Below are 12,388 nucleotides of genomic sequence, written 5' to 3'. Positions count from 1 at the left end.
TCTGTACAATATTTAATGCCTCTTAGAGCACTTTCCTTCTAAATGGTTCATTTTATCATTTGGGTGCTTTCAGCTTCTTGCCTTCCCTTTGGTGGATAAGGCATAGCTTATAGCAGCTGAGTCAGAAGCTGATTTAGAGAAGCCAAATGAGGAATATGATGCCACCATCTCTTATAGGAAAGGGAATCTTATCTCTTGTCTACGGAACATTTTTGGGATGCCAAAGTTGTCCACGCTGCAAAACTTGCAGCCTTGATCAATGATTCTGTGTCATCCAGACTGGATTACTGTAACTCCCTATTGTTCACCAGCCCTTGCCAGATTTTTAAATTGCTTCCAGAATTTTTCAAGGAATAGAAGGCTGCCAGCATAGTATCCCCAGTGGACAAACACTGGCTCCTGCTGTGATCTGAGCCTTGCAAGTTACATAGCAAGCTTGTACATGCTTTAGGACACCAGGCAGCATACTGTTTGAGGACACCTTGACCGACGCATCAATACCATCATGAAAGAAGCAAAAATGGCCACAAACCCTCTATGATCCTGAGTGAACTTGCATTATGAAAACATTGCTGTGGTCTAAAATTCTCTTTTACCTCTGGAAGACTGTTCCACTGCAGCTGTTCTGTGACTGACACTGGCTTATTTCATTATCTTCATCAAGTTGTTGTTGTCGTTAAGAGGTGCATCTTCAGCATTCATGGAAAGCAGTATAATGAAGAAGCTAGACCAGGCTTCCTCAACCTTGGCCCTCCAGATGTTTTGAGACTACAGTTCCCACCATCCCTGATTACTGTACCTGCTAGCTGGGGATCATGGGAGTTGTAAGCCAAAAACATCTGGAGGGCTGAGGTTGAAAAAGCCTGAGCTAGACACAACTCGTGGGGAGGGAACTTAAGGGTTGCCACAGGGAACACCCATTCCTGTTATCCCACCCCGCCCCAATTTTCTGGGGATGGAAGAACTACCAAGTACTGATCTTAACACCCGGTAGGGTCTGTAGGGAAGGAGGAGATCTTTCACATATTTGGGACCTAAGTCAACTTGGGCTTTAAACACTAACATGAGCACCTTGAATTGGACCTGGAAATAAATGGGCAGTCAATGCAGCTGCTTTAGAACCACGGCCAAGTCATCTCTGTCCAAAAAGGAGCCAGGAAAGAGCACTGCTCTCCTCAGGTGTTGCTTGTGGGTTTCCTGTAGGCATCTGGTTGGACATTGCAAGAACAGGATGCTGGGTTACATAGGCCTTTGGGCTGAGGCAGCAGGGCTCTCCTTACATTCTTAGGAACCCATGTCTTGCCTAAACAAACACAGAGGGAATTTTACCTTTTTTGCATACTAATAGTTGCACGTTTTGTATCAAAGTTCAAGTTATACAGGGAGCATATCATCCTGTCAGGGAGATTTTCTCCCAGTTATGAAACCCTCTGTTAGAATTCAGAATGCCATTCATTCTCTGAGCCACAGAGTGTGGGTTTTTTTTTTATTATCCATTCAGGTAAGCTCTACAGTTTCCTGTGTTTTTTCTTTCTCCTTGTACTTCTGTGTGTGTGCTAGGAAGTGTTTCTCATCCTGTCATTTCTCTCCTTTCCTCATTTGCAAGTGTTGAAGTAAACAAATCATGTATTTATTTTTTTTATTTTTAACAAGGCCTTTTCTTTCTGTCAAAGTGTCTTGGTGCCTTCTGGAAGCTTATGTTTTTTCTCAACACTCATCAGCCTGCTACTAACATTGATTTGTTTCTATACTGCCCTCCTTCTTTTGGCCATTATATTGGGACATTTCATTTCATCCCCAGTTTAAATGGAGAGACTGCAAAGCAGAGGCAGTTGTCTTTATACAGCAAGCTTAAGACTCCTCAGGGCTCAGAACTGGAAGGTTTTAAAGAGGCCAAGGAGTGTCACCTGACCTGTCCTAGGCTCATGTGAAATGTTTCCCTGCAAACTCCCACCTGGCATATTTCAGATTAGTTCAAGACTCCTATGGGTTAAAAGCTTGATATGGCTGCTTAAAAACCCAAGAAGCCAATCTTGGCAATGGTAGCCACTTTTGCATTTCTATGCCATCTTGCAATGTTTTAGAGTTCAAAGCAGCCCTGAGAGAGGGATATTTTCTTCAACAGGGCTGAGCAATGTGAGGATATATCAAGTTTTGCAGTTCAATTCATTGCATGCTTATTCAGAAGTAAGCTCCAATGTGGCTTACTCCCAGGTAATTGTGCATAAGATGTCAGCCTTGGCTTTAGTGCAAATTACTGCCTCTGCTTTGCACAGAGTTCACCACTGCTCTTTTGAAAATTGATCTAAAATGGCATTTATATCTTACCCTTCCTCCAAGGAGATCAAGGTGATGTACATTGTTCTTCCCCACCCCCATTTAGCTTTACACTTGTTCTGTTTTGAGCAATAACCCTGGCACAGTACCAAGAGGACGTTCTGGTAGTACCCTGGACAGCTCTGTGCAGAGCTCAAGCTGGAGGCTCCTCAAGAGCAGAGCTTTGGTGTTGTTTCAGCAACAGTCCTTAAACTGAGCCTTAACTAGGAGTTGCAGCTCTATCTCTATAGTAAGCCTCACCTTCCATGAGAAGAGCCCAGACTTCCATGAAAAGAGCCCAGACTTCTTTAGTGGTCCTTGACTTCTAACAGGGTGAGAAAGACTGTGGTTTCACACTAGGACAGCCTGCCCCAATCTGGTGCCCATCATCATAGCTGCCAAGTTTTCCCTTTTCTCACGAGGAAGCCTATTCAGCATAAGGGAAAATCCCTGTAAAAAAGGGATAACTTGGCAGCTATGGCCCATCATATGTTTTGGACTACAATGCCCATCAGGTCTAGCCAGCATGGCCAGTGGTCAGGGATGATGAGATTTGTAGTCCAACAACAACTGGCAAGCACAAGGTTGATAGTAGGGCTTCTTGTGGCTTCTTCACCTTCATTCCCATGGCTCTGAGCCTTCTTCGCTTGGTGGTTCCCCAGCTGGTTCCTCCCACCATTCCTTTGCATCCAACCAGTTCATGACATCAGGCTTCAGAGGTACTTGCACAATGGACTCCTCCAAGTGCATAGGATAGAGACTCCATGTTCCATACCTTCCAACTTCTGATAAAGGGCAGTTGGATGCACAAGGAATTAATGGAACAGCAGTGAGCCAGTTTGGCATATTTGACATATTTTTTTGCAGGATGGTGGGGAACTGAACCAACCCATATTGCCTAAGGCACTACAAACAGTGATTATATCACATGCAGTATCCCAATGAGCAGAAAACTGAGCACCAGCCTGCTAGAGTTCAGGATGCCAACTTGATGTACACCCAATCCCTACTGAATGAATTTCATTAACTGGTTGACTCACATATGGGATTTGGGGTTTCAGTTATATTTGTTCATCTTTTGATTTTGATTTTGCAAAATGTTACATATGCATCCATATACTTTGCTGTCCTCGTCACACAACTGATAAACCATTCATCAAATCAGTGCATAGACCTGATGCAACCCAATTCTAAGCATATTTGCTCAGAGGTAAGGCATAAATGTGTCCAGTGAGACTTACTCTCAAACGAATAAGTGTAAGACTTTGTGGTGCTTCAGGACTGCAACAGCAGATTAGAGTGTTGGGTGCTCCTGTACAGGGTGCCAGTCAGCAATGCTGTCTTCCTGGACAGTCCATTGCAAGGATTGCTGTCAGGGCAGGATTTTGAGGCAGAGGTCCAGGGCACCACTCAGCAGAATGAGCAGAGGGATCCCCAGTCACAGCAGGGTTGGTTTTGTTTTTGTTTGTTTGTTTGTTTTGAGAAGGGAGCAATGATCACCCTAATTCAACCACAGAGACGTTTCCAACTATCTCCTAACCATTAGCTCTTATCAACCATTATGGACCATTAAAGACCCTGATGTTGGGAAAGATTGAGGGCACAAGGAGAAGGGGACGACAGAGGATGAGATGGTTGGACAGTGTTCTTGAAGCTACCAACATGAGTTTGACCAAACTGTAGGAGGCAGTGCAAGACAGGAGTGACCGGCGTGCTATGGTCCATGGGTCATGAAGAGTCGGACACGACTAAACGACTAAACAACAAACAACAACAAAACAACAATACTGTATACTTAACCACTCAAACAACTTGTTATCTCAAACAGAACACTGTAACTCTCTCCTTCCCTGTTAACTGTTATCATTTGCAAAAATTAAGAAAGAAGGTAAATAAACCCTTGGCTGATCTTCGTGCATGCTGACTTCCATAGAGAAGACAGCACATTTTCTGGGTGAAGATTATACGTGAAGCTCACACCTTTTGCACAGTAACAAGAGTAATTATACTCAAAATATCATGGCAGAAATGAAGTGAATGGAAGGCAAATTAATTAACTGAACCCTGGCTGAGTAGTTAAATACTGGAAATAATAAATGATCTGGAACGTGAGAGAAAATGAATGAGATCATTGGAAACGTGGATCTGCATTCCATGATACAGTGGCATTTCAAGACCACCTTCCAAATGCTTGTTTATGTGCCTATGTTCTACAAATCAGAGCACAATGGAAGACTCAGAGAAACAATAGAAGAATGTTTATTGAGTTAAAATGAATTTTTAGAGAATATGCTGTACTTAATACTAAGGTCAGAACCAAGAGAAGAGACAGAAGGTTCAGCAAGTGGTAGCCTCCACATTCTGTTGGACTCCAGCTCTCATCAGCCCCACCCAGTATGTCCAAGTGGTCAGGGATGTAGCACCTTAAAGACCAACTAAGTTTTTATTTTGGTATGAGCTTTCGTGTGCATGCACACTTCTTCAGATACGAAAGCTCTTACGGAAGCCATGGGAATGAAGAAGAAGTGTGCATGCACACGAAAGCTCATACCAAAATAAAAACTTAGTTGGTCTTTAAGGTGCTACTGAAGGAATTTTTTTATTTTGCTTCGACTCAGATCAACACGGCTACCTACCTGTAACTGGTCAGGAATGGTGAGAGCTGTAGACCCCAACAACAGCTGGAGGGCAGAGCAAGGTTGGAGAGACTCCTCCACAATACATGACAATACATTTCATGACTTCCATGACTTAGGGCAGGGGTCAGCAACCTTTTTCAGCCATGGGCTGGTCCACCGTCCCTCAGACCATGTGGTGGGCCAGACTATTTTTTATTGGGGGGGTGGGGGCGAACGAATTCCTATGCCCCTCAAATAACCCAGAGATGCATTTTAAATAAAAGCACACATTCTACTTATGTAAAAACACGCTGATTCCCGGACCGTCCGCAAGCCGGATTGAGAAGGCGATTGGGCCTTAGGTTGCCTACCCCTGACTTAGAGCAAGCCCTGATCTCGCCAAGGATTGTTGACTGGGTTCAGTTCAACCTCTGAGTCACCTCTCAGATGAATAGATATTTTGAAAGAGCAGCACAAGGGGAAGCTGCACTGAGGAAGGAGCTGGGGCTTGACAGTAACTCAGATCTCTTAAGTTACTTCATGGCTAAAGGCTTAGACTCAAGCCTTATTGAATGAAAGAAGAAGAAGCAGGATAGAAAGCATTGTAGATGGTATCTCATTAGCCCAGGGACAGGGAACCTATGGTTTTGCAGGTGCAGCTGGACTTTGCAACTCCCATCAGTCCCAGCCAGCATGGCTATAGGTTCCCTAACCATGCATTAAGAAAGAATAGCCATTTTTCAGGTGTTGAAATTGGTACAATAGAGCAAAATATTCATTGCTGTACAGGCTTACCCTGACGTCAGCCTGGTCACATTGTTTCTGCAGGTTTTTCTAATGCTTAAAAAATAAGATTCCCTTACTGAGGTTGAACAGAGGCACAATGAATTGCTGTGTACATCAAGAGTAACAATAGTTCTTCTCCCATGAACTTTCAACTCTGTTGAAAACTTTTTCTGCCTCTAGCCTTTCCAGCTTGTCTAATCATAAGTTGAAAAGGAATCGCTCCGGTTAAAAAAATGAGACCAATAAACCATTGTTACCTGCAGTGATACTGAGCCAGGCATCACTTGGCAATGTATTATTCACCTGAATGCTGCAATATTATATTTCTCCCTCATCTATTGTTGTTTGCAAAGTCACTGTAGATTTTGGAAGCAAGCCAGAAATGTTTTGCGGACTTGCTTCATCCACAGGCATCAGAAAATTAACCAGAAGGTAGATCAATAACTAGAATTATTTCTCATCTTTAAAAATAGATTACAGAGAGTGACGGGGAGGAGAGGGAGGGAAGGAAAACAAAGCTTTTAATAGCAGCAGAACTTGTATATGGTAGTTACAAAAGAGGGGAGCCTTCATTCATCTGTGTTATGTTACCCATATCCGTTATCAAAGCAGGTTTGCACTGCAGATTCTCCTAGTAATAGAATCTCACTCTTCTGAAAGATGATGCAGTGAATGGAACTGACAAGGTCTGTCTGTTATGTGTTCTGGCTGATTGCTTATAATTGGGACTGTGGCTTCTTGATGCTACATTTGTTCCCTGAAGCTTTAGTTACAAGCCTTAAGTAAAGTGTACAATCTGTTGATTTGGAAAAATGGCAGCAAATGGGGGATAGAAGGTGTAACGCAGGGATCAGCAAACTTTTTCAGCAGGGGGCTGGTCCACTGTCCCTCAGACCTTGGGGGGGGGCGGACTATATTTTTTAAAATATATGAACAAATTTCTATGCCCCACAAATAACCCAGAGATGCATTTTAAACAAAAGGACACATTCTACTCATGTAAAAACACCAGGCAGGCCCCACAAATAATCCAGAGATGCATTTGAAATAAAAGGACACATTCTACTCATGTGAAAACATGCTGATTCCCGGACCGTCCACGGGCCGGATTTAGAAGGCGATTGGGCCGCATCCGGCCCCCGGGCCTTAGTTTGGGGACCCTGGTGTAACGGTATTGTTCCTTGTAACATTTTCTGAGCAAGAGGGGAAATGCTTGCCCAAATATTTTCATTAGGCAAGAGAAGGTCACGTGTTCAGAAAGCCTGTTGAAGATTTTGGGGCGGGTTGTTGTTTTCTGCCCTCTACTAGGGTCACTACCATGTGTCCTACTTTACAGTCCTCTTTTCTTGGAAGACAGTCAAAGGACAGCCGTCTGTCTGAAGGTGTCCTCTGTCCAGTCCAAGTCTGCTTTGAAGGTAAAGAACCATAAAAAGATCACAGCTTCAAAAGTCAGCAGAATATGTGTGGTATTTCTACACATACTTTTCTCAAATGTGTTAGAAAGGACGAACAATTCCTTCTACGGTAGCTGATTCTAAACGGCAGCAGAACAAATGTGCGTGTCTCCCATAATGCTAGGTAGATATTTCTTAGCCAATTTTAATGAAAATATATAGAGAGCTGCATATTCGCAAGCTTTATGCTGACTAAAGCATGGAAATGTAGAAGGAAGTCTGTGCTCGGAATTTGTGAATTCATGAGGTCTGTGTGGGTACCTAAGGCAGTGTTTCCCAACCAGTGTGCCTCCAGATGTTTTGGGACTACAACTCCCATCATTCCTGACCACTGGTCTTGCTAGCTAGGGATGATGGGATTTGTAGTCCCAAAACATCTGGAGGCACACTGGTTGGGAAACACTGACCTAAGGGAAGTGGGTCTAACTCTCTTTCATGTCTACAAGGCAGCTTTTTCCGACACAACCATTTCATTCTTTCTCCACAGCACTATCTTCATTTAGATTTGTTTAAATAGTTTTTAATTTAATTGGTAAACTGGTGTCATGTGCAGTCTCTTGCTGCTTACAGGGAAACCTCCTGCTTGCCTGCAATAGAACTGGCAATATGAGCATCTAGTGCAGTTGTAATGAAAGCTTTTCCAGGAATAAAGCCTCAATTCCCCCTCTGTGGATGAAGTGACTGATTCAAATGAGAGCAGCCTCTAAAAAAGGGACAGTGAAGTAGAAGCAGGGTATAATTTTACTGTCCCTTTTTTTGTGCCTTAAATTACCCCCATTGCTTCACCTTCTTGGTAGGAAAAGCTTGCCTGAATTTCTATGTGTTAGGCTGTTGCTGGCAGCAAAAAAAATAGCAACCTTGGGTGGAGGGGTGTGTGTGTGTGTGTGTGTTCCTTCCCTTCTCCTAAGCACAGTTATAATCACAGCTTGTTCTGCATTAACACCGTTTAGGGGGTGAACACATGGCTTGAGATTGTTAGCATCAGTTGCTACAGAGTGGGCTGTCACGGTGCATTACTTACTATCTCTGTTTTATCCCTTTCAACCGAGTTGACATATTGAGAAAATGGGCTAAGTGTACAGGAAGAAAGTGGCATACGGTTTCACCTCCGTCTCACCCAACCTGCCACCCAAGTGACTGTGCTACCACAAAGCTGTTGCTGCATGTGACAGACGAACCATGGCAGATTTAAGACTGGTACCCACGTACCTGGGGCTAAACCTCATTGAATGCAGTGGGACTCACTTCTCATAGGCATGCATATAATTTCACTGTCCCATCCGTATAATCTGCAAGCCTTTTGAAACAGCATAGTTTGCACTTTCATAGAATCATAGAATAGAATCATAGAATCATAGAGTTGGAAGAGACCACAAGGGCCATCCAGTCCAACCCCCTGCCAAGCAGGAAACACCATCAAAGCATTCTTGACATATGCCTGTCAAGCCTCTCCTTAAAGACCTCCAAAGAAGGAGACTCTACCACACTCCTTGGTAGCAAATTCCACTGCCGAACAGCTCTTACTGTCAGGAAGTTCTTCCTAATGTTTAGGTGGAATCTTCTTTCTTGAAGTTTGAATCCATTGCTCCGTGTCCGCTTCTCTGGAGCAGCAGACAACAACCTTTCTCCCTCCTCTATATGACATCCTTTCATATATTTGAACATGGCTATCATATCACCCCTTAACCTTCTCTTCTCCAGGCTAAACATACCCAACTCCCTAAGCCGTTTCACATAAGGCATCGTTTCCAGGCCTTTGACCATTTGGGTTGCCCTCTTCTGGACACATTCCAGCTTGTTAGTATCCTTCTTGAACTGTGGTGCCCAGAACTGGACACAGTACTCCAGGTGAGGTCTGACCAGAGCAGAATACAGTGGTACTATTACTTCCCTTGATCTAGATGCTATACTCCTATTGATGCAGCATTGGCTTTTTTAGCTGCTGCATCACACTGCTGACTCATGTCAAGTTTGTGGTCTACCAAGACTCCTAGATCCTTTTCACATGTACTGCTCTCAAGCCAGGTGTCACCCATCCTGTATTTGTGCCTTTCATTTTTATTTTTATTTTGCCCAGGTGTAGTACCTTTCAATGCAAAAACATTATGCCTGCCACATGGATAGCTCAGATGGTTGCAGCATGGTGTTGATAATACCAGGGTTGCAGGTTTGATTCCCGTATGGGATAGCTGCATATTCCTGCATTGCAGGGGGTTAGACAACAAATTCACACTAAAATGCTGGGAATTTTTCTTGGGGGGAGGGGGATATCACAAATTACTGCACAAATGTGGAGAAATGAATCTATGACTCGAATAGTGTGAAATCGAGAGAACCAAAACCTACACACCCTCCCATCCCTACTCCTAACACAACATACCTTGCTGCATTGTAATCAGCATCATGGAAGCCAGAAGGAAAAGTGTTTGTAAGTTTGTGGCGATAATGCAGGTAAGGGGTTGTCCGCTGCTAAAAGTGGAGTGGTCAAAAGGGCTCTTTGGGCACACAAAACCCCTTGGAAATAAACCGTAAAGTAATATTTTGGATACTGGCTCTTGTAAAATTTGATCCGAGATATCAATGCAACTGAAATTATTACTTCTCCCTTTTCTTTTTATCTACAGGGAACCTCAAAATTTGTATCCTCCCGAAGTTAGCAATACAAAGCTTCAATATGCAGGATGGGGACCCAAAGGCCAACAGCTGGTAAGGAAACCTTTTGCAAGTGGCTGTTTCGTTACAAATTCATTTGCACCAATGTGAACTGCAGCTGTCAAGCAGGTAGCTGGGTATCTGCACACAGTACATCATGTAAAATGAGAAGCAGCACTGAGGTGTGGATTAGGCTAAACCTGGCCCTGCTTCTCCAGTTATAAAATGGGAGTCATGGAGCTGTTTGTGAAGTTTATCAAGAACAGGGTGGGGCAAACAAACCTTTTGGGCTGCAGGAGCATTTACATGATGAAAAATAATGCACGCATATAAAAATTGCTCTGCTAGATAAAATCAGAGGTCTGCATAGTCCCAGCAGCAGCCAGCCAAATGCTTCTGCGAAGCCCGACAAATAAGCCCACAAAGGCAAGAGCCTTCTCTGTTGCTTGTCCTCCAGTAACGAGTATTCAGAGGTAGAGTGCCTCTGAAACTAGAGGTTCAGGGATAATGAAAATGACATACAGTATTTTGCATTACAGTAAACAAATTAAAGCACATACTATTTCTATGCATTCCAGAGTCCACAGCGGGACAATACCTTAATATGGGGCAACCAAAATATCAGAAAAGTGAGCAAGGTTTTTAGTTCACTGTTGCTCGCTATTTTGTGCCATTTGTGGTTTGTTCTAATAAAAGGAACCTGCTTCAGACTGAGGCAGGACCATCCCTCCGCCTAGCTCAGTATTGTCTGCACTGACTGGCAGAGGCTCTCCAGGGTTTCAGGCTGGCTTCTCTCCCAGCCGTACCTGGAGATGCCGGGAACTGAATTTGGGTCCTTCTGCATGTGAAGCACATGCTCTCCCATTAAGCTATATCCCGTCCCCAAAGTAGGTATTGCACAACTCTGAATTTCAGGGGCTTTCTCGTGGAGTGGCATGGCTTCCTCATCTTGTTACCTGCCTTGAAAAATTTCGAAACAGACCCTCTTCCTTCAGACCAAGCAAGCAGTTTCACCACTGATAGAACCATGGGGTGGGGAAGTCTCTGTCTTGCACAGGAGGCGGGGATGGAAGGGAGAGAGAGAGAGAAGGAAATGCTGATGGCTCAGTCTGATCATTTGAGGGTGCTCCATGATGCTGACAGTCTAGTGCATTGAGTTTCCCCACCGCTCTTGTCAGTTTTCTTTTGCTCTTCAAGATCATTGGATTAACACCGTGCCACGTGACGCAGCTGTGCATAAAATAAAGCACTCCTGCAATAACTAGAGACTGCCTTCGGGAGCTCTTGAAGGAGTTAGGAGGGAGAAAATGATTTACTACTATTATTCGGTACTTTAATTTGTTGGTTTGTTTTTGCTTTCTACGAACAGAGTGCATCTGCGGTTGAGGCTGGGCGATTAAATTATGTACATTTCTGTTTTCAGTCTTGTGCATTAGTTGGGCATGCAGTAAGTCCTATCTGGGTCCCTCCTCCACCAGCAGTTCAGATGGAAACAACTGTACAGGCTATAAGCTGCAATAAGCTCTGTAGGGAGAGTGTTCTCCTTTTATTTGGCACAGTACTGTACCTGCTTTGGGGAGGAATAAGCCTCAATTTTCAATTTGGTGCTTAGGGCAGGCAATAGCATGAAACATCTTGGATGTAGACAGCTCATCAACCAATGTTGCATGTATCCCCTTCTGTCCTAACTGATTGCTGTGAAAGTAGCAGGTGCTGCCAGTGTTTACCTAAGGCACTGACATACAAATAGTTTGCGTTCAGTGAAAATTTTCAATCTTTCCTTGCCTGCCATGGAAACAGTGGGTGTTCTAGAAGATTCTGAGATATTACTCATTGTCCAGGCCTTTTGAGAATGTACCCTGTAACACAGCCAATGCTCACTTGTGGCTCCATATTGCACACAAGGAACCCATCCTAGTGGTGCAGCAATAAAACTGCTAGCACATTTGCAAAGCTAAGCAGGGTCTGGTATGGTTTCGGATTGGATGGGGAACCACCTTTTGAGATTCCTGGAAGTTGGACTAGATAACTCTCACAGGGTCCCTTCCAACTCTTCTGGAAGCCAGCATGGTGTAGTGGTTAAGAGCGGTAGACTTATAATCTGGGGAACTGGGTTCGCGTCCCCGTTCCTCCACATGCAGCTGCTGGGTGACCTTGGGCTAGTCACACTTCTTTGAAGTCTCTCAGCCCCACTCACCTCACAGAGTGTTTGTTGTGGGGGAGGAAGGGAAAAGGAGATTGTTAGCCGCTTTGAGACTCCTTCGGGTAGTGATAAAGTGGGATATCAAATCCAAACTCTTCTTCTTCTCTTCTTCTGTGATTCTGTGATCATGCTCGCATATTGCACCATTGGTAGTTGTGAACAAGTCTACTTCCAGGAAAGTTTATTTCCTGTAGCTGAGCTTCAGACCTCACCTGGAATACTGTGTCCAGTTCTGGGCACCACAGTTCAAGAAGGATACTGACAAGCTGGAACGTGTCCAGAGGAGGGCAACCAAAATGGTCAAAGGCCTGGAAAGGATGGCTTTTGAGGAACAGCTTAGGGAGCTGGGTATGTTTAGC

General features: G+C 44.0%; 1 protein-coding gene across 2 annotated transcripts in view; it reads left to right on the top strand.

The window, feature by feature from the left end:
- The window catches only part of DPP6 (dipeptidyl peptidase like 6), a 493,091-nt gene that overhangs the window by 404,068 nt on the left and 76,635 nt on the right, over positions 1–12,388 (top strand). For both annotated transcript variants that reach the window (XM_060280914.2, XM_035129463.3), the window contains exon 7: positions 9,799–9,880. In XM_060280914.2, coding sequence (XP_060136897.1) covers positions 9,799–9,880 — 82 coding nt within the window. The remainder of the gene's footprint in view (positions 1–9,798; positions 9,881–12,388) is intronic.

The sequence above is a fragment of the Zootoca vivipara genome, chromosome 11, assembly GCF_965207765.1.
Source record: "Zootoca vivipara chromosome 11, rZooViv2.hap1.1, whole genome shotgun sequence".
NCBI classification, from domain to species: domain Eukaryota; kingdom Metazoa; phylum Chordata; class Lepidosauria; order Squamata; family Lacertidae; genus Zootoca; species Zootoca vivipara.
Note: the sequence above shows the minus strand (reverse complement) of the source record. Positions and strands in the feature narration are given on the sequence as shown.